Source organism: Squalius cephalus (assembly GCF_949319135.1).
Source record: "Squalius cephalus genome assembly, chromosome: 10".
NCBI lineage: Eukaryota > Metazoa > Chordata > Actinopteri > Cypriniformes > Leuciscidae > Squalius > Squalius cephalus.
This window is the reverse complement of record NC_137131.1, coordinates 41,493,856-41,517,857: the sequence shown is the minus strand read 5'-3', so window position 1 is coordinate 41,517,857 and position 24,002 is coordinate 41,493,856. Positions and strand designations below refer to the sequence as shown.

General features: G+C 38.7%; 1 protein-coding gene across 12 annotated transcripts in view; it reads left to right on the top strand.

The window, feature by feature from the left end:
- The window catches only part of ptprfa (protein tyrosine phosphatase receptor type Fa), a 231,949-nt gene that overhangs the window by 193,572 nt on the left and 14,375 nt on the right, over positions 1-24,002 (top strand). For 7 of the 12 annotated variants that reach the window (XM_079882944.1, XM_079882943.1, XM_079882942.1 and 4 more), the window contains 8 exons: positions 2,124-2,205; positions 3,688-3,903; positions 9,369-9,526; positions 10,458-10,570; positions 13,637-13,669; positions 14,230-14,327; positions 20,178-20,301; positions 21,681-21,856. In XM_079882944.1, the coding sequence (XP_079739070.1) occupies positions 2,124-2,205; positions 3,688-3,903; positions 9,369-9,526; positions 10,458-10,570; positions 13,637-13,669; positions 14,230-14,327; positions 20,178-20,301; positions 21,681-21,856 (1,000 nt within the window). The remainder of the gene's footprint in view (positions 1-2,123; positions 2,206-3,687; positions 3,904-9,368; positions 9,527-10,457; positions 10,571-13,636; positions 13,670-14,229; positions 14,328-20,177; positions 20,302-21,680; positions 21,857-24,002) is intronic. The other 5 variants (XM_079882945.1, XM_079882946.1, XM_079882939.1 and 2 more) reach the window with 1 other exon arrangement.

Below are 24,002 nucleotides of genomic sequence, written 5' to 3'. Positions count from 1 at the left end.
TGGTCACGATAGTGTTGTAAGGGGTGTGCGATATTGACAAAAAAAAAAAAAAAAAAAAAAAAAATTAAATCTTGGGAGTAATATTGTTTTGTTTAATTTTTTGTAATGTTAATATTAATAAAATAAAGTAATTTTTGAATAACTATTATTATTATTATTGTGTAGTCATGTAGAATGGGGAAAAACATGTTTTCTTTTTTTATCACATGTCTGAGTGAAGAGTTGATAAGGTTTCAATACAATATCTGACATTGCTAGGCTATGAATACATAAATAAATATGAGATGTAGAAAAGCACTGAAATACATTACAACTCTGCACTCCGAACACTTCAAGTTTCAACACATATAGTGTTTATTTTTCTCTAGTGCTATTATCAACATGATACATTGCATTGCGCTGCTGATGATTGATATGTATTTTTCCTTTAATTAAATCTGCTAAATAAATTCTGCTGTGGTCGAGACTATGATTCCCCAGGTTTCCACAAGTTTGCTTGTATCCACAGCAGTTTTTTAACTTCTTTTTTTCACTTTGTTGGCAGATTAGTTTTCGTTTCATTTCATTTGCAAAAATAACACAACTTTTAGGCATGCTTTTCTTTATAAAAAATATCAAACTGTTGTCTAAATGTCTTTTTATTTTCCCCCAGTGAGAATAAATGGGTTACTATGAAAAGCAGCATTTGTTTTCCCCTTGCAAAATGATGCCCTCTGTTAAAAAATGAATCGCTAACTAATGATCAGTAAAAGCCGAGATAGATCTTACACGCCGTGCATCACATATGAGCTACATTAAGTGCTTTGACAATAAACAGAAAAAAATAATAATAAAAAAGTGATGTTAACTTTTGTATTTACTGACATTTCACACCAAAGTAAAAGCAAGCATTATCTTTACTGCTCATCTGCCTGCAGTCTACAGAACTCGAGCACAGCATCAGTGCTTTTATTCCTCAATGTTTATCTTAAAGTCCCCCTTTAGTCAATAATTTGATCCCTTAAAACTCATCTTTGATCACCGAAATGTCATATTTAAACGTTCTTTCCTTGAAAAAAAAAATCCTCATGCCTTAAAATAGCCTCATTTAGTATACATGGACCATGAATATGCAAATGAGCCCCGCCTCCACTCACTCGCAGCAGCTCAGAGAGCCACTCGTTGACGATCACACGTTGACGAGATTGGTTACAAGGTAGTTTGTGACGTCAGAAACACCAGAGATTTCAAAGCGTGTTTTTGAGACTGTCTGTGGTTATATTTAATATTCAACAATATTATTGATCTGCCTTATTATGGGTGGACGATGATGCAATTTTCTTCTAGAAACAAACTTTGTTGTATTATTTTCATGTTATGTGAAGCTGCTTTGGTGTCTCAGCAATGGTGTCGACTTATGAATTTGCACATGGTTTGTCCAAAAGCATATTAAAAACACCACATAGACATAAAAACTACATTAAAAGCTTGATTTTCACCACAGGGGGGACTTTAAAACAACCCAAATATGATACGTGTTGGGTCTCAAGGAGATGTTTGCTGGAGTCGCAGGGTTCAGTCAGTGCACATAAATACAAGAATCCTGTTCTTCTTTGGGCAAATATTAGACTGTTGTGCTTTAGTGAGACTGAGGCACTTCCCATCCCAGCTCAGAGGAGTCATCTCACATGGGTTTAGTTCACTGCAGCGAGCCGGATTTGCCGTAATGCAGTGCAGTCAGAGCTGGCTGAACGCTGAAAATACCCACGCTGCCCGCGGGATCGGTTCTGACCAAAGACAGCTCCCAAATCCTTTCATTACAAATTACCAGACATATTTCCTCATCAAAGCCAAAGCGAGATTGTTAGAGGCAGTTACATCAGACATTATAGACATCACACATATCAAACAATGCTCTTGCTCAGTCCTGGCATGAGAGTGTGGGAATTACTCAGCTGTTAATCATGGGATTCAAGTGTTTGTTTCAGTCATTGAATGAGCCACGGGCTGAACGGCTGTCACAAAATACTTCAGAAATGCAATCAGTTGTTTAATGTCCATGTTTCATCACACTCACAAACAACCTGATAGATAGATAGGACATTTTTACTATAATGACTCGTTTGTGTATGTTTTCCTCTTAGGTGGTTTTATATAGCGGTGGTGCCTGTAACCACGTCAACTCTACGTCGCTGGGAAAACCCAGAGGATATGGATCTGGATGAGGTGAGTGTGTGTTTGTGATGATCACACTCAAATGACAGAAACAGACGTCCTTATTCATCTCTCAGTCATACATGAGGCCTGCGATATACAGTGCTGCTTGAAATTTTGTGAACCCCTTTTGTAGAATCACAAAACAAAAAACCAGTTGCGGATCATCCAGGTAACGACACAAAGTATAAAGAATCAAGGGTTCATAAACTTTTGAACAGGGTCATTTTTATAAATATAAATTTTTTCTTTTGTCTTGGGGCTATATGTAAACATCGTTTATGTAACATATATTATTCAGGACGGTACTAAATAAAAAATAGCATGCATTTTGTATGATCCCTCTTATTTTGTTTAAATTATTCACATTTTCACAGATTCTGCAAGGGGTTCGCAAACTTTATTGTGTCTTTTCTATGTTCTACAGAATGTTAGTATTTATTGTTCCACTTATTATTATTTTTCGCTTCTTTTTAGCTTCTCAGTTTCTCTGCAGCAGCTGTTGAGACACACAGGCACTTCGTTGGCTCTTAAAAAGCTTCTCTTGGCATTTTTTTGCTTTTTTTATTATTACTACTGAGCTTTCGGGCTCCAACACGGTTCTGCTTTCTCATGAGTTTGCTTGCACTCGATAAACTATAGTCTGCAAAACAAGGCGAAACTTTTCAGGTGCTGCCTACTGAATATCAAAACACACCGGCGCTGTAAAAATCACAATGGTGTCGCCGGTGTTTTGAAACAGCCCGTTTTCTCGCGGCCATTCTCCCCTGAGTTGCCCCTTATTTATGAGTGTTGCCGAGTCAAATGAGAGGTGTATTATTGGAGCCCGTGTTGTGCTGGTGTTTATCACCATGCTGATATTATTCCCGCTGTCCCGCTGCAGTCCTCATTCTCTCTGCCGCTAGACCTCATTTGTTCAGCTGTAATCCTGTGGCCTTGGATTTGATTTGGTCTCGACCAAATGTGCTTTACTAAACTAAAGAAGCAGTGGTCTGTTGCTTATTATGTTAGTGGTGAGAAAGGAAAAGAGAGAAAGAGTGATGGATGGATGGATGGAGAAACAGAGGAAGTGGTCTATAAAGAGAAAGATGAAGCACTTGGAGACAGTGTGTATGTCATTTTGAATTAATGATGCCTCTGACTGAAGCACCTGAGGCTGATATTCGACCTCTGACCTCTGGGTCACAGTCCAGCTGTTTCAAGTGTCAATCAGAATAGCCCTAAAGTAGTACTGGCCAATATATATATATATATATAGGAAAAGTCCTCATTCTTACTTGTGTTAATTTAACGAGAAACTGTGTGGAAAACATGCTTTGATTATTTTAAAGAGATTTTTTTGTACAGATTGTTTTTTTAACATCATCTAGCCCTGAAACTTGTAAATGAGGGTATATGAACATTCACGTCAGTGGTTTTATACATGGATGCTTTTTTCCCCAGTGCATTGCCATTGTTTGTCATTTTCCTGATGTGTTCTCTGTGATTTATCAGCTTTTGGGGAGTAATGGAGACTCAGATGTGAGGAAGAGGAGGAGGAGACAAACGCAGGACTTCCTGCAGCCTTACATCGCTGCCAAGATGGAGAATCTTCCAGAAACCTTTGTGTTAGGAGACGAGAAAACTTACAATGGCTTCTTTAACAAAGCTCTACCTGGACAGCAGCAGTACCGCACGTTTATTCTGGCGGCACTGAAAGACCGGGAATCAGTGAGTCACACACACACACACATGGATGCACACACACGCACAGTGTTTGTTTCACTAAATTAGTGAGGACGTTGCATAGACTTCCATTGATTTTATATTAGGTTAATGCTGTTTTCCATTGCCTAGCCCAACCCTTAAGGCCCATTCACACTAAGAACAATAACTATAAACATATCTATATTAGCATCCATTCTAAGCGCATGCTTGTCTGTCACTTTAAATGCTTGAGCTCGTTACAGCAGGATTGATTCTGATTGGCTCTCAATGTTTTTATTGTTCATCAGCTGGATAAAATTGTTCTCAAAGTGATTCCAGCAATATTGTCTCTCTATATCGTTATCGTTATAGCTGTGCTGTGAACTCTGCTATTCTTTAATATTAAAAATGATTTTTAGAACTATTGTTATCTTCATAGTTTTCGTCCTTGGTGTAATTGACCGTTCGCAAAGACCCGCCCCCTTTAGTTACTGTTGCTATGTCCGACAAGCCACGCCGCTCTCACAGATCACTGTAGAGCCTCTTAAAGCTGCTCATGAACCGATCATCTCTTCCTTCTAGTTCATTTATAGCATCAAATAAACATGACTGAACATAAGAAGGATTGTTGTTTTAACCGAAGAAAGACATCAGTACACTCCGTTTTTCAAGTTCAAATCCTCCAACGTTAATCTACTTACTCTCCTGACTGCTTTGTCGGACAAAAATGGCGGATGGCAGATTATGATTGGTCAGATCGCCTGTCAATCAGTCTCGCTGCGAAGGGTCAATTTGGCCTTTAAACCTACAGTGTTAAACTGCAAAACTCTAGATTTAAATAAAAACATGTTTTGGTTGATTTATAAGCCTTTTTTAACTAGTGAGGACCAGTTGGTAGTCGGTTGTTATAATATTTCACTATATAAGTATAGCCAAACCTGTACACATACACACACACGTGAGCCCTGTGGCCAGTTGCATAAACACTGTCATTATGTTAAGAATGAGAGGAGAGGCAAAATAAGGAGGAGAGAAGAAAAAAAGAGGAGAGGATCTTGTGAAAGGACAGTCTGTGGTGGGCTGACAAACAGACTAGCGAGTGTGAAATTGGATGAAAGAGGTCGACTGCAAAACTACCGCAGCACAAGAAAAACAGATTAGAGGAGGAGGAGATGAAAGAAAGGAAGGAGAAAGAGACATCACATGAAGGACTGCGGCAGATCAGCAGAGAGTGTGACAACAGGAGAGAGAGAGATGGTATCATTATTGGTGGAGAGACCTGAGCGTTACAGATGAAGAGATGGAGGAGAGGTGAAGGAGAAATGAAAACACACACACACACATGAATATGCATCAGTAAATAGTGGTTGGAGTCAGTCAGAGAAGCATTACTCACGCTGTGGGATGTGCTTCCGTCTGAGGTAGTGCCGATTAAATTGATCACTATGAAAGTTTCCCACTGACAGATTCCCACAGGGCTTTAAGACGCTCTCTTCCTCCACTGTCATGCAAGCGCTCAGAAGAGAGACAGAGGTGATGATGATGATCAGCAGATCTACGGCCCTGTGGTTTTTGCGATGCGAGAAATGTGGAATTGCAGAATTCAGTCATTAAAGCGGAATTTACTTTATAACACAGAATGTCACAGAAAATATTGGATTGATAAATGAAGAGTAGGGCTGTACGCTTATTAAAATCACGATATGGATTAGTGTCTGTGAATATTTAACTGCTAAAGACTGCTGTTTAAATATGAAGTCTGCATTATGCATGTGGATGCTATATTTCATTTTACACTATCAAAACCGAAATCAGTTCGGTTTATGCCAATCATTCAGCCAATCATTTTCCATCATTTTTTCTGCTTTGGCAAGAAAAAAAACTAATGAGATGAGTTGAATTTCTTTCATTAGATGGAGAATCTCACACATGCATCCTAGAGTTTCAGAAGAGATCTTACAACAGATCTTACAAAAGATTTTACATCTATCAAGTTCAATGACAAAATGGTCTGGGCTGCTATCTGCATTTCATTTTACAGCTCTACATTCTTACTGTATCTCCACTACTGACTCAAATTAAGTATCCCAAGCAATGCAAGAGCAACTACAAAGAAATAAAAATTCCCTTCGGGTATTCCTCACAGCTGTGTCGAATTAGACACGAATATTTATTTTTCTGAAAGATCAGTGGAGGCATTTATATTTAGATAAAACCCACCTGGTTCATCTCAGATTGTGAAGGAATGTTAAAGGGATAGTCGTTCAGAAATAAAGCTTCTGTTTTCATTTACTCAATTTTTTTTTTTTTTTTTTTTTTTTGAGTATTGCACTGCATAAAATGATTTTCTTACTCAGTAGTTTTGACTTGTTTTCCATTACTAATATTTAAACATTCTTAAATCAATATACATTTGCTTGAAAAGCAAAATGACTTAAAATAATTAAGCCTTATTTTTTGAAAAAATAAAATAAATAAATAAATAAATATAACTGATTTGAGTTCATGCTTAAATCAAGAAAACATCTGCCAGTGGGGAAAAATGGAAAACAGGAGTATTTTTCTTAGCGGACAGGGCACCTTGTCACTCACATGAGATTGACCAATGGCAAACCACAACCATCTAACCATCCAATCAATTCCACACGTACAAAATAAAGTCCCGCCCTACAATTGTTCTTCTTTGAGAAGCTGTTTCACTCAGATATGTACGTCACAATAGGGAAGAAAAGACTAGCGCAATTTCCATTTCATGCCGACTTTAAAAAAAAAAAATTGTAATTGAAAACAAGACCATGTACAAAAAAATATATTTTGCGGTGTGTTGTTCCAAACCTGCATGACTTCCTTTCTTCTGCAGAACATAAAAGAAGATGCAGTATTTCGAGAAATGTCTATTATGTAAATGATGCAACGTTTCTGGGTGAAGGTTTCCTTTAAGTGTTGATTCTGAGTTGCTGTAATGCTGTAAATGGGCAGCGATGGCTTCTGTGGTTCCTGGTGTCGCTTCCGGAGGGAATGCAGAAGGTGTCGCACTGATGGGATTTGCTTGATGATGCGTAACCTCCGGTTCTCAGTGGGATGGAAGAGGTTACCCCTCCCTCCGCCCTTTCTCTCGCTCTCCCTCTATCTTCCTGTTTCCATCCCTCTTTCTCGCGCGCCCTGCTGTGATGTCTAAAAGGTGTTACTAAGACGATTATTTGCCAGCGTTTGTGGAAGGAGACTGACTTCTGTGCTATTTTGAAGAGTTGAAGGCTTTCCTCCTGCTCTGCTCACACACCTTGCCTTCAATAGTTTTTCAGTTTGTTTGTGATCACTAAACGGCAGAAAACACCACATTAAGGCCCTGGTGTACTGTAGAATACACCACTGTATAGATGACAGTGTTGACGCACCTCTCCGCTCCTAAAGCTGAAAAACACACCTACTTTTACCTACCAAATTTAGCCTTTATATGTGTATAGGACATGACATAGATTACAGCAACACCAAAAAACAAAATCTTAATTACAATATTTTTGCTTGATCTCTATCAGGTAACATCCTATGAAGCCTGTTTGATGCATTATAATGGTTTTCATGGTGGCATTTTAAGTATTATCTTTTGATCTAAAAGCATATGCTTGAATGTTTGAAATTAGTTTCATAGACATGTATAATAGACAATTATACTTTATATATGCTTAAATTTAATGAGTTGAATTAAAGTAAATTAATTTGAGTTAAAATTAATTAAATTTAAGATGAGTTTTCATTCATTTAAACTGGGATTCGTGAGTTAAAATCTAACAATTAATTAAATATTAAAAACATTTACTTGAAACACTTGTAAAACACTTCCTAAAAAAGATAAATATATTGTTTGTTTACCTGCACATCAACATCAAAATGTGTTTTTAAATTATTGAAATATTAAATTAAAATCTCAGGGGGGAGCTGCAAGTGAATATTTTAGGTTAAAGAGAAAATGGAAATCTCTGATTTAATTTGCATAATTTCCTTTAATTAACTTAAGTTCCTTTAATAATTAACTTGTATTTGTGTTATTTCATAGTTTCGATGACTTTATTATTATTCTGAAATGTGGAAAATAGTTAGCCTGGCAAGCCAGACCTACATCAAGATGTTAGGTCTGGCAACTAGACACGGCTCAATCCGAGGGGTGGGATAAACGGCTGTCTTTCAAATTCCCTCTGCACGCAATAGGACAGCGCTACAACCAACCAGAGCGTTTTCCCAACAGCGGAGCTTACGTTAGCTGATAGATTCAACTTTTGAATCAACTTTTGAAACTACAAACACATCTTCCTTTTTTAAGAATGACTTAAAGGGTTAGTTCACCCAAAAATGAAAATTCTGTCAGTAATTACTCACCCTCATGTTGTTCCAACCCCGTAAGACCTTCGTTCATCTTCGGAACATAAATTAAGATATTTTTGATTAAATCTGAGTGCTGGATCACTTCTCCAAAGGCTGCTAGGTGACCGAAACTTGCTGGCCCAGAAAAGTTATTACAGAGATCGTTAATATAGTCCAAGTGACTACAGTGGCTTAATCTTAAGTATATCAAGCGACGAGAATACTTTTTGTGCGCAAAAACAAACAAAAATAACGACTTTATTCCACTATTCATTTCCTTCTCTCTGGGCCTCGTAGTGTTTTTGCGCAGCGCGTCTGTGTTGCACGTCAACACGCATCACACACATGACCAGCTTCGGCCAATTGTGAGCCTACGTGGTGACGTGTAACACAGACGAGCTACGCAAAAACACTACGTGAACCAACTAGAGGCCCAGAGAGAAGGAAATGAATAGTGGAATAAAGTCGTTATTTTTGTTTGTTTTTGCGCACAAAAAGTATTCTCGTCGCTTGATATACTTAAGATTAAGCCACTGTAGTCACTTGGACTATATTAACGATGTCTTTAATACATTTTCTGGGCCAGCAAGTTTCAGTCCCTTAGAAGCCTATGGAGGAGTGATCCAGCACTCAGATTTCATCAAAAATATCTTAATTTATGTTCCGAAGATGAACGAAGGTCTTACGCGGTTGGAACAACATGAGGGTGAGTAATTACTGACAGAATTTTCATTTTTGGGTGAACTAACCCTTTAAGTGCCATTTTTGCTCTTTTCTCAAAGAAAAACTTAACTCCAAGTCCTCCAGAGTCGCGGCCAAAGCCGATTTGAAAGACTGTTCTCCATTCTTTGTTTTCAAGTAGCAGGGAAACGTCGCAACTCTGCCGTCATTATGTTAAGCCCGCCCCGCCTACTCTATACACGATGTGATTGGCCTGACCCAATTTAGGTTTTTACAGCTCCGAAAGTCAACGGAGAGTTGCTAGACTACCCTGGCTGCAAAATAATTTTTGCTGCCGCTAGGGTGCGTCTAGATTTCTAGGCTAGAAAATAGTCATAATAAAGAACAAACTTTTGATCTTTTGAGTAATTATTTTGCTTTCTCCTCCTTCTTTCTTTCTGTATCATAAGATGTTCACGGTGAGTCCTTACTCTGATCCCATGATGGTGAAGCTCCACAGCGGGATGTCCCGTCACGTTGAGGACCCAGAGATGCTGTGGGTGATGGGACCAGTGCTGGCCGTCGTCCTCATCATCATCATCGTCATCGCCATCTTGCTCTTCAAGAGGTGCGGAACAAGTGCAATTACTTTACTGGTGCTTTTCCAAGAAAAATGCAATCAGTCATCCTGCACTGAGATCATGGAGAAGCGTATTTTTCACATTCTGCTTAAGTGACCATATTTTCTTTTTCGCTGTGCGTTGCAAACACAGTGAGTTTACTGAACTGTCGGGTATAAATAGTCGGTCTCTCTCAGAGACATTGCTGACTCACTGTTAGAGTAGAAAATCGAGATTCAAGAAACCTTATTTCAGTGTGATAGTCAGCAGTTTAACAGTGTTTTTTCTTAGGACTCTCTTTTGCTGGATACTTCAACAGAACTTTAATGATTAAATAATAGTCATTTACTTTTTGAACTAGACTGCAGAAATGATATTTTCCCTCACACAATAAAAAAGTCATAATGGCACATCTGCCAAAATCTGATAATGGCTACAGATATAAAGTACCACTCTTCTCAATTATATCCAAATTCATTCAGTCTTATTGAACAACAAGAGAATCAAATGCCCAGGGTTCAAGTTATATGTCTATTGAGTGAAAAAAAACTCATTTTGCAAATGTCAGCTTGAATCGGAGCTCATTAGTAGCAATGGCATTTCCACATTTCTGACAAATTCACCCTACACACACGCTGTCTGTGCCGTTTTCTTCCTGTGACATTTTCTCTTTTCTCCCCTCTTCTTTTCCATCTCTTTCGGTGGGATGCAGCAAACAGGAGAGGTGGGTATCGAGCGCCTCTCTTTGATCCGACAATAAACGCTTGTTTGTGTTTGCCGTTTCATGAGATGCAATCGGAGGGTTTAATTGAGCTCAGATTAGCGCTGATGTTCTCCTAACAGATACTAACACACAGGAAATATCTTGCATATTTACACCTCCACCTGATCGCTGTGTGTTTGTACGCTCATGTTTGATGTCATTTCCTGGCTGCACAGGAAGCGCTCCTCTCCCTCGGCTAAAGATGAGCACTCAGCTGGAGTTAAAGATCACTTACTGGCCCATTCCTCTGACCCGGTGGAAATGAGGAGGCTCAACTACCAGACACAAGGTACGTCACCACACAATCATAATGAGGGAGGCTATGAGTTAAAACACCTCATCACATTTACAAACACAAAAATGTGTGTTCGAAGCCATAGTGACTTTCCATGCCAACTGAGCGGTCATTCTTGAAAACAAAGCACTTTATGTGACTCACAAATAATATATACACTAAATATCCTGTTAAATTCACAATAAAACAACAGTGAAAATGTCTCCAGTATTACTTGAAGGCAAATTGGTACCAGCATTTTTACTACTGTATATTTTATTAAGTGATATTTTATTTATATATATATATATATATATATATATATATATATATATATATATATATATATATATATATATATACAGTATTTGATGACTACTTGAACTACCAAAAATTTACTTTCTACCTTAAAATGTACTGATAACCTGTACATTTGAATAATAATACAGGTGATACACACACAACACTCAAATAATGCAACAGACATTCAGTAAATAACAGAAAATGTAACATGAAACACCCTGTTGTAACATTCTGTGACATAGGGATCCACTGGAGGCAAGCTTATTGAGAACCCAAGTGCAGTTTATTACAAACAAGATCAAACATGAAGCAAAAACATGGCGTGGCATGAAAACTCTAGACATAGACATAGACATACCTGACAAGGGACACCTGTGAACAATGAAACAACGAACCAAGGACAACATGACACAGATAAGGGAACACATGGCAGGATCACATGATTTTGAACAGGGGATCACATGACAGACATGAAACGTGACCAAGATGAGACCAAATCGTGACACCTGTGCATTACCGATAACAAAAATTAAATGAAACAAAAGTATTTAAATAAAGTATAATCATATGTCCTGTGTCATGCAGGGACTTCTTTATAATTTCATCTTCTTTAATTATTACAAAACTTTTACTTGCAAAACCCATAATTTTTACAGTATTTTACTGTCAAATTATATATAATGCAAGTTAATAATTTTTTTTATACCCTATATGGTTAGGTAACTTGGAGTTTATAGTCTTTTTCTGTAAAAAATATTTTGTTTTACAGTGTAGAGTTTCTCGTCAGCCGAATTCTAAGCTAACATACTCCATAAAGCAAAACATTGGGTAAAATAGAACTAAATAAAAAAAATTATGAGAATTATTTTATTCATACTTTTTTGTACTGACTGTACTATCATGCACATTTTCTTATGAAATCCTCCAAGAATGCATGCAATACTGCCTCAGGTTGGAAAGCAGCATCATGATACTATCCACCTTTTGTTATGCTTTAAAATGCTCTCTTGGTTTTGCAACAGTGCTAAAAATTTCTTTTCAAAACGAATCAGTTTGGGGTTGTTTGGATGTAGACCTCAGAAAGAGAGACAGAACTGCTCCCTGGATTTATGGATGTGATGTTCAGCTGGAGCTGCGGTGTGAAGACAAAACATTATTCACAGAACCGCACTGTCAGGTGAAGGACACACACATACACACACACGAGGAGCAGAACCTGCCAGCTAATCTCAAACACACACAACACACATTCCTTCATTCGGTTCAGACTGAGCTTTGAACTTGATGGAAAAATTAAGCAGGATGATTCTTTCTCATTTCCTCCCATCCATATTTTGCACTGTCTCTTTCTGTTTCTTTCTCTCTCTCTCTCTCTCTCACCTTCTCTCTCTCAGGGGAAATTTCCGAATGCTCAGACATTTTGCTGACTTCAATAAGAATCTGCTTTTGCTTCAGTTGCAAAGTGACTCATGTTCTTATGTCAGATTGTTGGGCTGCAAGCGCACGCTTGACTGATGCACAATCTTTCTCACGGCAAAACTGGAGAAATATTCATGTCTACTTCCCTGCCATAAACATTGATTTCCCTCGCTTGCGAATCTCCAAATGAGGAGCCAGGCTACTAGTGTTGTTGTTTATTTACTTGTGAAAGTTCAGCCTTTGTGTTTCAAAAAGCTTTAGGACACTTTGAAAATGTAAAAATGGCTTACCTCAGAGATAAAGAGTGTTTGTTGTGTAGCTTCATGTTTGACGTTTCAGGCAAACTGTTCGATAAGATATGCTTGACGTGCAAACCACGCTCATACTGTGCTTTAACAGTGATACACAAGGTAACTTCTGTTGTGTTGACATGCTGAAATCCAAACAGTCCTTGATTTCTGAACCAAGAGTTTTAATAGGAACTAAAGGAACTCTTGCAGAGCTTTTATTCTTTCTTTGGAAGGTTGTTGTGGCCCAGAGAGGATCAGCTGCTCCTATAAAAGTCCAGAGAGTCCTCTATAGGATGACATAAAATCAATATTGATCATATCGTGAATAGTAAGGGTTAGTAAGATTTTTATTTATTTAATGAAATTAATACTTTAATTCATCAAAAATGCATTCAATTGATCAAAGGTGATAGTAAAGACATGTATAATGCTACAAAATCTTTTTTTCAAATACATGCTGTTCTTTTAAACTTTCAATCAATCAAATAATCCTGAAAAAGTGTCCACAGAAAAAATGAAGCAACAACTTTTTTCAACACATTTATACATTTAGAATGTTTCTTGAGCAGCAAATCAGCATATTTGAACGATTCTCAAGGATCATGCGACACTGAAGACTGGAGTAATGAAATTTTAAATATTCAAATAGAAAACAGTTATTTTAAATGCTAATAATGTTGAAGGTTACTTTTTTTACTGTATTTTTTATCAAAATATGTAGCCTTGGTGAGCAACAAAACCATTAAAAAATCTTAACTATCCAAAACTTTTGAATAGTATAGTGTACTTAAGAAATATCTTATTATGTAGGATTTACATTTTATTTTTAAAAATGCTTTTGAAAACCAAAAAAGCATTGAAAAATGCTTAATATTAACCAGAGTTTTTTATAATCCAATCAAAATGCCTCACCCTATATTATTTACACTAAATCTGCACGTATACACTTATATTTGTAGGGGAAGCCATTTCATGTCTTCTGCTCGCCTCCTCTCCTCTTCCTCTCGTCTCTTCCTCTCTCTTCTGTCAGTGGCACATATCACAGTCCCTCCTCATCTTCTTTCTGCAGGTTCCAGTGCCTTCAGCTGCACCAGCACTTCAAGTTAGTTTTGCTCTTTCATTCCTGTGTGAACTTTCACTTCCTTCATTTTAAATGCTCCTCCCACCTGTCCATCAAGTCCAAAGTCACGCCCCCTCCTCCACCACTGGCTGCTCCCAGTTAAAGCGTCCCGTCTCTCACGTCCTCTCAACAGGCCGTCCGTCTCAAACACGGGAAAACACTCCGTGTTTTTAATGTGTGCTCAGGTTGTAGTCCTTAATGCGGATGTCATTTACATGCCATTTTGATTGTACAGGACAGCTTACGCCACCTTGCTATTGACCCGGATGTAGTTCATATGTCAGCCAATGAGCATGTCCGTTCACTGCTTACGTCACTGCCGCTAGCCTTAGCACATGGCATGGTGCTACAAGCTTTCTCCTTTGCCTACTATTTCTCTCATGCTTTGGGTTGTTTCCATGTGTGCCCGTTTGCTCATCTTCCAAGTGCCTAAAAACTGTATGAACCAAAGTGTGTCTGTTCCCCACAGTTCAGCCAAGCAAAACACAGCAAGCCAATAGAAATCTCTGCTATTAGTTCATCCTTTCTTTTTTTCCCTGCAGGAATGCGGGAACATCCTTCAGTTTCAGTCTGTGCTTTGGCTGACCACATCGAGCGGCTGAAAGCCAACGACGGCCTACGCTTCTCTCAGGAATATGAGGTAACTCGTCCCAAGTCACGTCAGATGAGATCTGAGCAACCTTGAGGAGAATCATCCTCACTCTCTACCTTCTGTTAAAGCCACCGAGGGATAATTGCTTCAGAAATTTACATAAAAATGGTCTGCTGTGATAAATCAGGACAAATGCGAGGAGCAGAACGCATCCATTATGGATTACTTGTGCAGCTGGAAAACACTGACCTACATCTGCATGATTTAAATTGTAGGACGGGACACGGAAGAGAAGCGTGAAGTAGTTTTAGATGCAGGTTTCCACTAACAGTGAGGACGTGATGATTGTGCTCGATTTATTGTGTCTGTACATTTGAAGCAGACTCGTCTCAGAGCTGTTTATTGCTCCCTATATGCGCTCAAAAAACAGTTCTGCAGACGCATGAATTTAATTGTGCCAATCATAGCACTTACCTTTTAAAAGTTTTTGTATTTTTTTTAAGAAATTGATGCTATTATTCAACAAGGACACATTACATTTATAATGTTACGAAAGTCTGTTCACTCTGCGGCCATATTTGCAACGCCTCCGGGCAGCTTTTTCGGGCAGCTTTTTCGGGCATCCAAGACCAAGTCCTATATCCTGAAATCTCACAAACTGGTTTCCACACTCATACGTAAATAACATATTTCATATCAGCAACCAAATCTGACATGAACTGTCCCATAAACGGAGCTTCTAACGGCAGCTGCAGTGATGCAATGACTTTACCAATTGCCGATTGGTTCTTTTATTTAGAAGGCGGGACTTATTCCGCCATATTGCCTGTTGCTGTTTTTCACATTCATAAGTATGAGTGTACCGTCTTTGTATAAAGTCTTTGGAATAACCCATCAAAATAGTTAATGCAATGGTCACACTTTAAATTAGGGTCCAATTCTCATTATTAACTATGATTTTAATAACCTCAATAAACTCCTAATTACTGCTTATTAATAGTTAGTAAGGTAGTTGTTAAGTTTAGGTTTTGGGTGAGATTTATAATAAGCAACTACTTAATAGTGAGATTTGGACGCTAAACTTAAGTGTTACCGCAATAAAAGAACACTTCGATACATCACTGTCTGTACAGAAAACACTAAAGAAACGGCCACTAACCTGAAAAACATCCAGGAAATTTGTCTTTTTTTAGCAGACTGATGCACCCTAACTCTCGGTTGTTGGGTAAAGCCGGCCAATAAGACTGAAACTGCTCATTTTGAGTCAGATCTTGGTGATTTTGCTTGCAGAATGGATCAGACCTGTGGGCGGTCTGTCTGATACTGTGACTACTCCATCACAGACAAACAGCTAAACATGTTCACTTTACAATTTCAGAAAGATTATGAACATGAGCATCTCATGTATAGCAAGTACTTCTGTGCATTACTTAAATGTGCTGAAATGGCACTATAAACTCATGCATCTACAGAAGACTACAACTTACATGTGCATACACACACCAGCCCTCACACACACACACACACACACACACACACACACACACACACACACACACAGTCACGTCAGCATCTAAGGCAGTACCCAGATCGCCAGAGCTTGAAATTAAAGCTGGGAAACGACTCTATTAGGAGTGTAGTGAGAGTCACCTGTTTTATTAGACAGCTAATCCTGCTGTGTGTGTGTGTGTGTGTGTGTGTGTGTGTGTGTGTGTGTGTGTGTGTGTGTGTGTGTGTGTGTGTGTGTGTGTGTGTGTGTGTGTGTGTGTGTGTGTGTGTGTGTGTGTGTGTGTGTGTGTGTGTGTGTGTGTGTGTGTGTGTGTGTGTGTGTGTGTTTGGGGGAAGGGGCAGGACTCTTCTGCCTGCTTGAGTTGTTATTATACGGTGAGCGGCTCTTCTGAGTACTTAAACAATCAACACCTTAATATAGACATCAAATACTGAGGGAGCAACACTGATCTAATCAAACGCCAAACGACTCACATTAAACTCCAATACAAAAGAAGCTAACAGGATAAACAGATAAAGATTGTCTAATGGGGAGGGAATTGTGTACAAAGATGGAGAGAATGTGATATACCTGTAGGTAAATAAAAAGAAAGTGATATGTGAAAGTGTGAGAATGTCCTCACCGAGTTCGACATGCATTTTATTTGATATACACTTCTGTTTAAAAGTTTGTTCTCGAGCCTGCTTTTGAATTGCTCAGGAGATCTGATATACAGTTGGACTGAGTTTTCTTACATAAATATAAGTTTATGCTGCACAGCATGTCGAGAGAGCACACAAACAGACAGAGATCGTCACACACTCTTCTGATTAGTTGTGGTTGTGTTGTGTTTAGTGTGGACAAGCAAATTGCTCATTGGAAATCTTATTATGTCAGGTTAGCACACAATGTTAAGGTGTGAAATCATCCCTGCACATCAACAAACACACACAGCCACAAACACAAACTAATGCATAAAACATAGTGTGCTGTTAGACAGTGTAAGCTGAAAATCACCAGCAATATGACAGTTCTTCATAATTCATCTGTTATAACAGAATATCGGCCTCATTTTTCTCTTCATTTCATATACATTTAAAAAAAAAAAATTGCATTTCGAATTGCCCGTACATGTCAATGCCCAATGGGACGTGATCACAGGAATAAATTACAGTTTACTATACTCTCATGAAATAATACTTCACAATATTACTGTTTTTTCGAATGACCCGTACATGTCAATGCCCAATTCATTTGTTAACATTACTCAACTATGTTAGTTAACATGAACTTACAGTGATACAATTATTTGTTCATTTTAATTTTTAACATTTACTAATACATGATTAAAATCAAAAGTTGTATCTGTTAATATTACATAATGAAACTGAGCTAACGTGAATTAACAATGAACTAAATGTTTTAACAAATGTTTTGCTCATTATTAGTTAATGCATTATCATTATAAAGTGTTACCAAAAAAAATCGTATCGACCCCACATTTTTGAACGCAAGTGTATACTTCACATGGTTGATATGTTTTGTTCGTAATAACTGAAGTGCAGGATCTTCTCAGAGCTGCAGTAATGTGATGCAGAGAGACTAGAGAGCAGTCTAAACCTCACCAGGCTGACCCCGTGTCTCATCACTATGGTAACAGCAGGGCAGGATTAGGCGCTTCCGGCTGGAAACGATGGGCAGGTCGAGGTGGAGAGTTGCAGGGTTGTGGTGCATCTGCTAGATTTTGCACTGCAGGTGAAAACAGAAATTCAGTTCCCGGTGTTTCACAGTTTAATTGACCCGGGTCTTATTATGAATGATTAAATGGCTATGTTTACATGCACAACTTTTGTTTCAATCAAACTGAACTCATTCTGATTGATGAATCCGAACGCAGTGTTTACCTGAATGCTAAACATGTGATCAGGTTGATGTGTGCGTTTATTTGTCACAAGCTTCAAATGGGAATAGATTTTTTTTTTTTTTTTTGACATGCGCGAATATAACAGAGTTTCCCACTGTTTGCACATAATAACTATTCTCCTACATTGGTTCTTTATTTGTTTTAAACAGCAGACTTAATATTTATCCATTTCTGGTCATAATTTGGAGACAATGAGCTTATGAACCGTTTTGCTGTGCTGCTTATATTTATCACGCTGTAAAAATGCGTCTGTGGATGAGAATCGGAAAGAACAAGGACTGGTGGGACGTTGTCCTGCTCCACTTCACAGACACAGTGATCATTTATATGACATTTATATGACACTTTATTCAACAGCAAGAACAGCTCGTTCAGCACGTCATGTGTCATTACGCTATTTCAATGTCATTGCACATGCGCAGTCCTTTCAGTTTCGGTTTTCAATCCGATCAAGTGTTTACATGTCCTCTCGATTGGATTAGAAAAGGAATAAACCACCCCTTTCAATCGGATTGAAATTTCATTCGGATCGAGCTCAGTCGGATCGATTAAGGTGTTTACATGAAGGCTTTTCAGTCCGATTGAGCCGTCAATCCGATTACTAACTGATTATATGGTTGCATGTAAACGTAGCCAATGGTGCTCATTATTCCATGCATTTGTAAACTTTCATCAAAATGAAATGAAACTTGCTCCAATGTCCCTTGTTTTAGCTGATGACGCCAGACCCGCTTATTTTTAAAGCTCTTCCATCTAGTCACCTGTCTTATGTACTTCCAGTCAATTCCCTGTTAAATTGTTACACTGATTCCCTATATTTTTTCTCATTAAATATCCTGAATGAGTTATGTTAAAATAAAACAGGTTTTCATGAGTCAACCTGTCATTGTTCGGCTCAACCGATGGCATAAGATTAGAAGGGAGGTTATTTTTCTTCATTTACTCTCTCAATGTGTCAGTGATAACAGAGGACCCAAGGGCAGAGGCTGATAGAGAAACAAAGTTTATTGAAAAGGTAACACAGGAGTCTGCCATCACGCGGACGCAGTACTGGAGAAAACAAAAGTCAAAAACTTGGCTGGTCAACAGCGGTGGTCCCAGGGTAGGAAATGGTAGACAGCGAGGGAGACTCAATCCCGAGACCAGTAGCGGAGACTCACAGGTGTGATAAGGTGCAGATCACGGGCAGCAGGATAGCTGGGCAGAGAACAGAATTAACGTACCAGAGGATCTAGCAAGACAGGACAGGACAGGACAAGACAAGACAGGAGGTTCCCGAAGGCGATGGTGAGAGGATGGTCAACGTAGAAGGTACGAGAGCAAATCCTTTGCAAACAATAATCTGGCAAAGAAGCAGGGGGAACGGTAACTAGAAGTAGCAGAGAAAATTAGGCCAAAGAGAAGACAGGTGAGGTGGCAATCAGCGCGGGAGCGCGCTGATTGTGATGATCAGCTGGAGGAGAGAGGTGGAAAAGTGAGAGAGAAAGAAAGAAAGAAAGAGAGAGAGAGAGAAAGAGAGAGAGATCAACCCAGGTTCATGACACAATGCTGATGGTCTAGATTTCTTTTCTTTTTTTGTTAACAACTGTTTATTGAGTTTTCTTTTTTAAAGTCAAGAAAAACAAAAATACAAAGCAAAAAGCAACTATACAAATCTAGAACCCACCCCATCCCGCCTCTGGTAGACTTCAAGAAAATAAAAATAAAATACAAACATAGAATGTAGAATGACCCAAAAAAAAAAAAAAATGTTAAAAAAGTTGACACAATATCAAAAGGAGCATGCCATAAATTCACCGTCTTAACATTAGATCCATGCATACGAGAAGTTGAGAGTTCCATCGATATAATGTCCAGCAAAGACACTGTCCATGTTCGTCTGTCCATTGTGTTTCCAGCGGTTAACTAACATTTTTTTTGCCGCTGTAACAGCGGTTAACAGTAAATATCTTTGTTGAATGGATAAGGTAAGGTCCCTAAAATCGTTCAAGAAAAAATGATGTGGGGTCAAACAAATATCAGTGTCCAACAGATATGATAAATCCTGTGAGAGCTGGGTCCAAAAAGGTGAGAGAGAGGGACAGTCCCAAAGGAAGTGCAAGTACGTGCCTAGAGATCCTTGAGAACAAAGATTACACTTGGGAGAGGAGGATAGATTCATATAGAAACGTTTCATAGGAGTCAAGTAAACCCTATGTAGTAATTTCCAGTGTATCATTTGATGATTGGGGTTCTTTGAAGACAGCTTAAACATCCTCCATACCTGATCCGGAAATAAAACATGCACATCTTCATTAAGATCCTTGGCCCAAACAGTTGTAATAGATAAGGGTTTGTATGAATGCTCAAGAAGATACCGATAAATAACCGAAACAGAAGAGGGAGATCTCTCAGAAGGAATGGGTGAATAGGTAAATGGGAGTGATGGTCTAGATTTCTAACGAACTCATACTAACTGCTCATGTTTTGTCCTTCTGTCCTGCAGTCGATCGACCCTGGCCAGCAGTTCACCTGGGAGAACTCCAACCTAGAGGTCAACAAGCCCAAGAACCGCTACGCAAACGTCATCGCGTACGATCACTCCAGGGTCGTGCTGACTCCTGTTGATGGTAAATACCGAAACACACTTTTCTTGAATAGAAAGTTCAATTGAACAGCATATCTATCACAATCTACATCTACTAGATTCTGTGAAAGGAATCCTTCAAGTCTTAAATCATGACTGTTTATTAAAGATTTTGGAAAATGGTAAATCGGAAACACACTTTTGTCTTTGCTCTCACTTTTGATTAATTGAATGCGTCCTTGCTGAATGAAAGTATTAATTTCTTAATTAATAAAAAAACTTACTGACCCCACACTTTTGAACAGAAGTGTATGTCCTTTAAAGGGGGGGTGAAATGCTATTTCATGCATACTGAGTTTTTTACACTGGTAAAGAGTTGGATTCCCATGCTAAACATGGACAAAGTTTCAAAAACTAAGTTGTACGTTTGAAGGAGTATTTTTGTTCCAAAAATACTCCTTCCGGGTTGTCACAAGTTTCGGAAAGTTTTTTTCGAGTATGGCTCTGTCTTACGTAAGATAGGGCGGAATTTCCTTATATGGGTCCTAAGGGCACTTCTCCGGTAAGATCGCGGCCGCGCGCGCACTCGTAGACCAGAGCAAGAGAGTGAAAGCAGTTCGCCATCAAAGCGCCCTGCCCGGCTTTTGGGAAGTCAATGTCACCAAAGAAGTGTGTTTTTGGTTGCCAGGGCAAGACAACCCTGCACAGATTCCCAAAGAACCCAGCGCTAAGGGACCCGTGGATGGAGTTTGTTTTTCTGAGCATAAACGGAGTTGTGTAAGACTGTTGTTCCCTGCATTTCGACGATGATTGTTTTATAAACAAAGCCCAGATCGACGGATTTGCAGATCGTCTAATGCTTAAGGATCGAGCAGTCACAATGATAAAGGTTTGCGGTCGTGCGTTGGAACCGGACGGTGAGTAAAACTGTTTGTTGAACAAATGTCTCTGTGTGTTGTCACTAGCTTGGCGCGTTAGCACAGCTAAGCTTCGCCCACAGGGCCCGCCCCCAGCCGCTCGTTTTTTTCCGGAAAGACTCGGTACAGCCTATCTTTCTGTTAAAAATTTAATAAAACAAAAGACTTTTTGGAGATATGAAGGATGCAATATTACTCTATAGGTACTCAAGATTAACAGGAGATTGAGTGAAAATGAGCATTTCACCCCCCCTTTAACATCCCAAAATAAAGAGAGATTCAGCAATGACGAGTTCTGCACACAATCTACATCTACTGAATCCTGTGAAAGGCCTTCAATTCTTAAATCATGACTGTTTATTAATTATTTAGGAAAATTGACTCTCAATGCTGTTTAACATATTTCAAAATATTACATTGTGCACATTCCAAGCTGGCCTGCCAAGGACATGTTTTGTACAGTGCAATGCTCAGTTAGCAGCCTTTCAATGTGTGTTAACCGCAGGTGTGCCGGGAAGTGACTACATCAATGGCAACTACATCGACGGCTACCGCAAGCAGAACGCCTACATCGCCACTCAAGGTCCTTTACCCGAGACGCTCAGTGACTTCTGGAGGATGGTGTGGGAGCAGAGGACCAACACTATCGTCATGATGACCAGACTGGAGGAGAAGAGCAGGGTGAGATTTCACTCAGGAACTCCTGTTGTCTGGTTAATTGACCCTTCGCTGGGAGTTTGATTGACAGTCGATCTGACCGATCATAATCCGCCATCCGCCGAATCCGCCATTTTTGTCCGACAAAGCAGTCAGGAGAGTTAGTAGATTAACATTAGAGGATTTGAACTTGAAAAACTGAGTGCACTGACGTCTTTCCGTGGTTAAAACAACATTTCTTCTTATGTTCATTCATGTTTATTTGATGCTATAAATTAACCAAGGAAGAGATGATCGGTTCACGAGCAGCTTTAAGAGGCTCTACACTACAGTGATCTGTCAGACACAAAGCAGTATTTATTGTTTAAATTTCTTTAAAAAATGACCAAATTTGAAAGGTGAGACTTTGTTTCATATCAAAGGTAACCTGGTCTGTCCTGTCTGTCAGTGTGTTGTCAGTCTCCTCTCTGCTCCACAATGTATTTTCATTTTCACTGCATGAGAACATGGTGTGACGTGAGAGCGGCGTGGCTTGTCGGACATAGCAACAGTAACTAAAGGGGGCGGGTCTTTGCGAATGGTCAATTGTGCTTTATATGAAACTAAATAAACTTTCTAGAGAAACATATTTTAAAGTAGGAACTTATACCGACCATTAATCACAATAACGACTATATATCCAGTGCTTAACACATTTATTAGACCACCACCCAATGTAAGGTTTGTGCCACGGCTGCCCTAAACTAACAGTATTGGTGATTACCAAAATCATGTTTTTTTTATGTTTCTGTAATGGTTAATCCACCAGTATGTGTAAACTCTTTAGTCACAGTTGGCCAAGTCAAAGTCCAGACTTGAACAAATTTGGGATTTAGTGGATTCAAAGATAGTTCGCACAAAATATATCTTTGGGAACAAAACTATTTGGAAGTCAATAACAACAGAGACTGTGGAAATGTACTGTACATAAAAATAATCAAGACCAGAGGACACCATACAAAATATTACGTTTTTTGGTTAGTATGTGTGAATAAAGACTATTTAGTTGTTTTAGTTTGTTATTTACCCCATAAATTACAATAAACTTTTTAGTTTTAAACAAGTTTTTGACAGATTCCTAAAATATTTGTGTTTTCTCAACAACTTCATAAACGCATGCAAACATGTGGCCTCTCCGAGAGTTATCTAGAAAAGGAAGTGACCATAAGTGTCAGGTCTATTGAGCAGGAAGTGATGTGTGTTTGTGAGAGAGGGAGGCGTTACATGTTCCCTCACCTGCCGTGTGGCCAGATGGTCATTCTGTTTTACTCCACATGCTCAGTCTCAAAATACATGATCTAATGTAAGCTTTCTAATAGAATTATGTACCTCGTGTTTTGCCTTATTATATATATATATATAATTTGCGATATATCATTTGTATTAAGTTCAATGAAATGTAGGTACATAATATATATATATATATATATATATATATATATATATATAGCTCACAAACATAACTTGATTTCAGTCTAGAATACATGCTAGAATACACCAAAATAGAAAAAGAATATACTGACTGAATTGGAAAAAATAAGCCTTGTTATTATGTGCTTTCAATAACAGACTTGCCAAACTCTATTTAGAAAATGAATGTGATTGTACATCCTGCTGTGCTCCGTTATCACAGATATACTTTAATGTGCATCCCGAAACATAACAGGATTGTATTCATTTCACAATATGAAATGGCTTTATTACCTTCTATACTCTCTTAAGATTTGAAGAAGGGAACACCAGGGACGTCCTCAGCGAGGAAAATGATATATGACATTTTTGACAAAGAAAAAGACCCAAAAAATGAATAAGACATTTTTTTAGTTCAATCTAAAAATCTAAAAAGTTTAATGGGGTGGGTTTGGTTTGTCCGCAGTATTTATTAATTATCTTGAACAAGTGCACAGATTGTACCTGTTCTTTGTGTAGGAAGAACAGCAGTGTTTACCGAAGCCCAGATGGGTCACGCTAATGCATCTCAACCCCAGTCATTACTAACACAGCCCTCTGCGCTCGGTGCGCGTGTGTGTGCACACAGTATGTGACCCGTGTGTGTTATCAGAGCCTGAGGTTCAGCAGAGTCCTGGACACTCTGTGGTGCGTGATTCCCCATCTGTCCCATCAGTGCCAG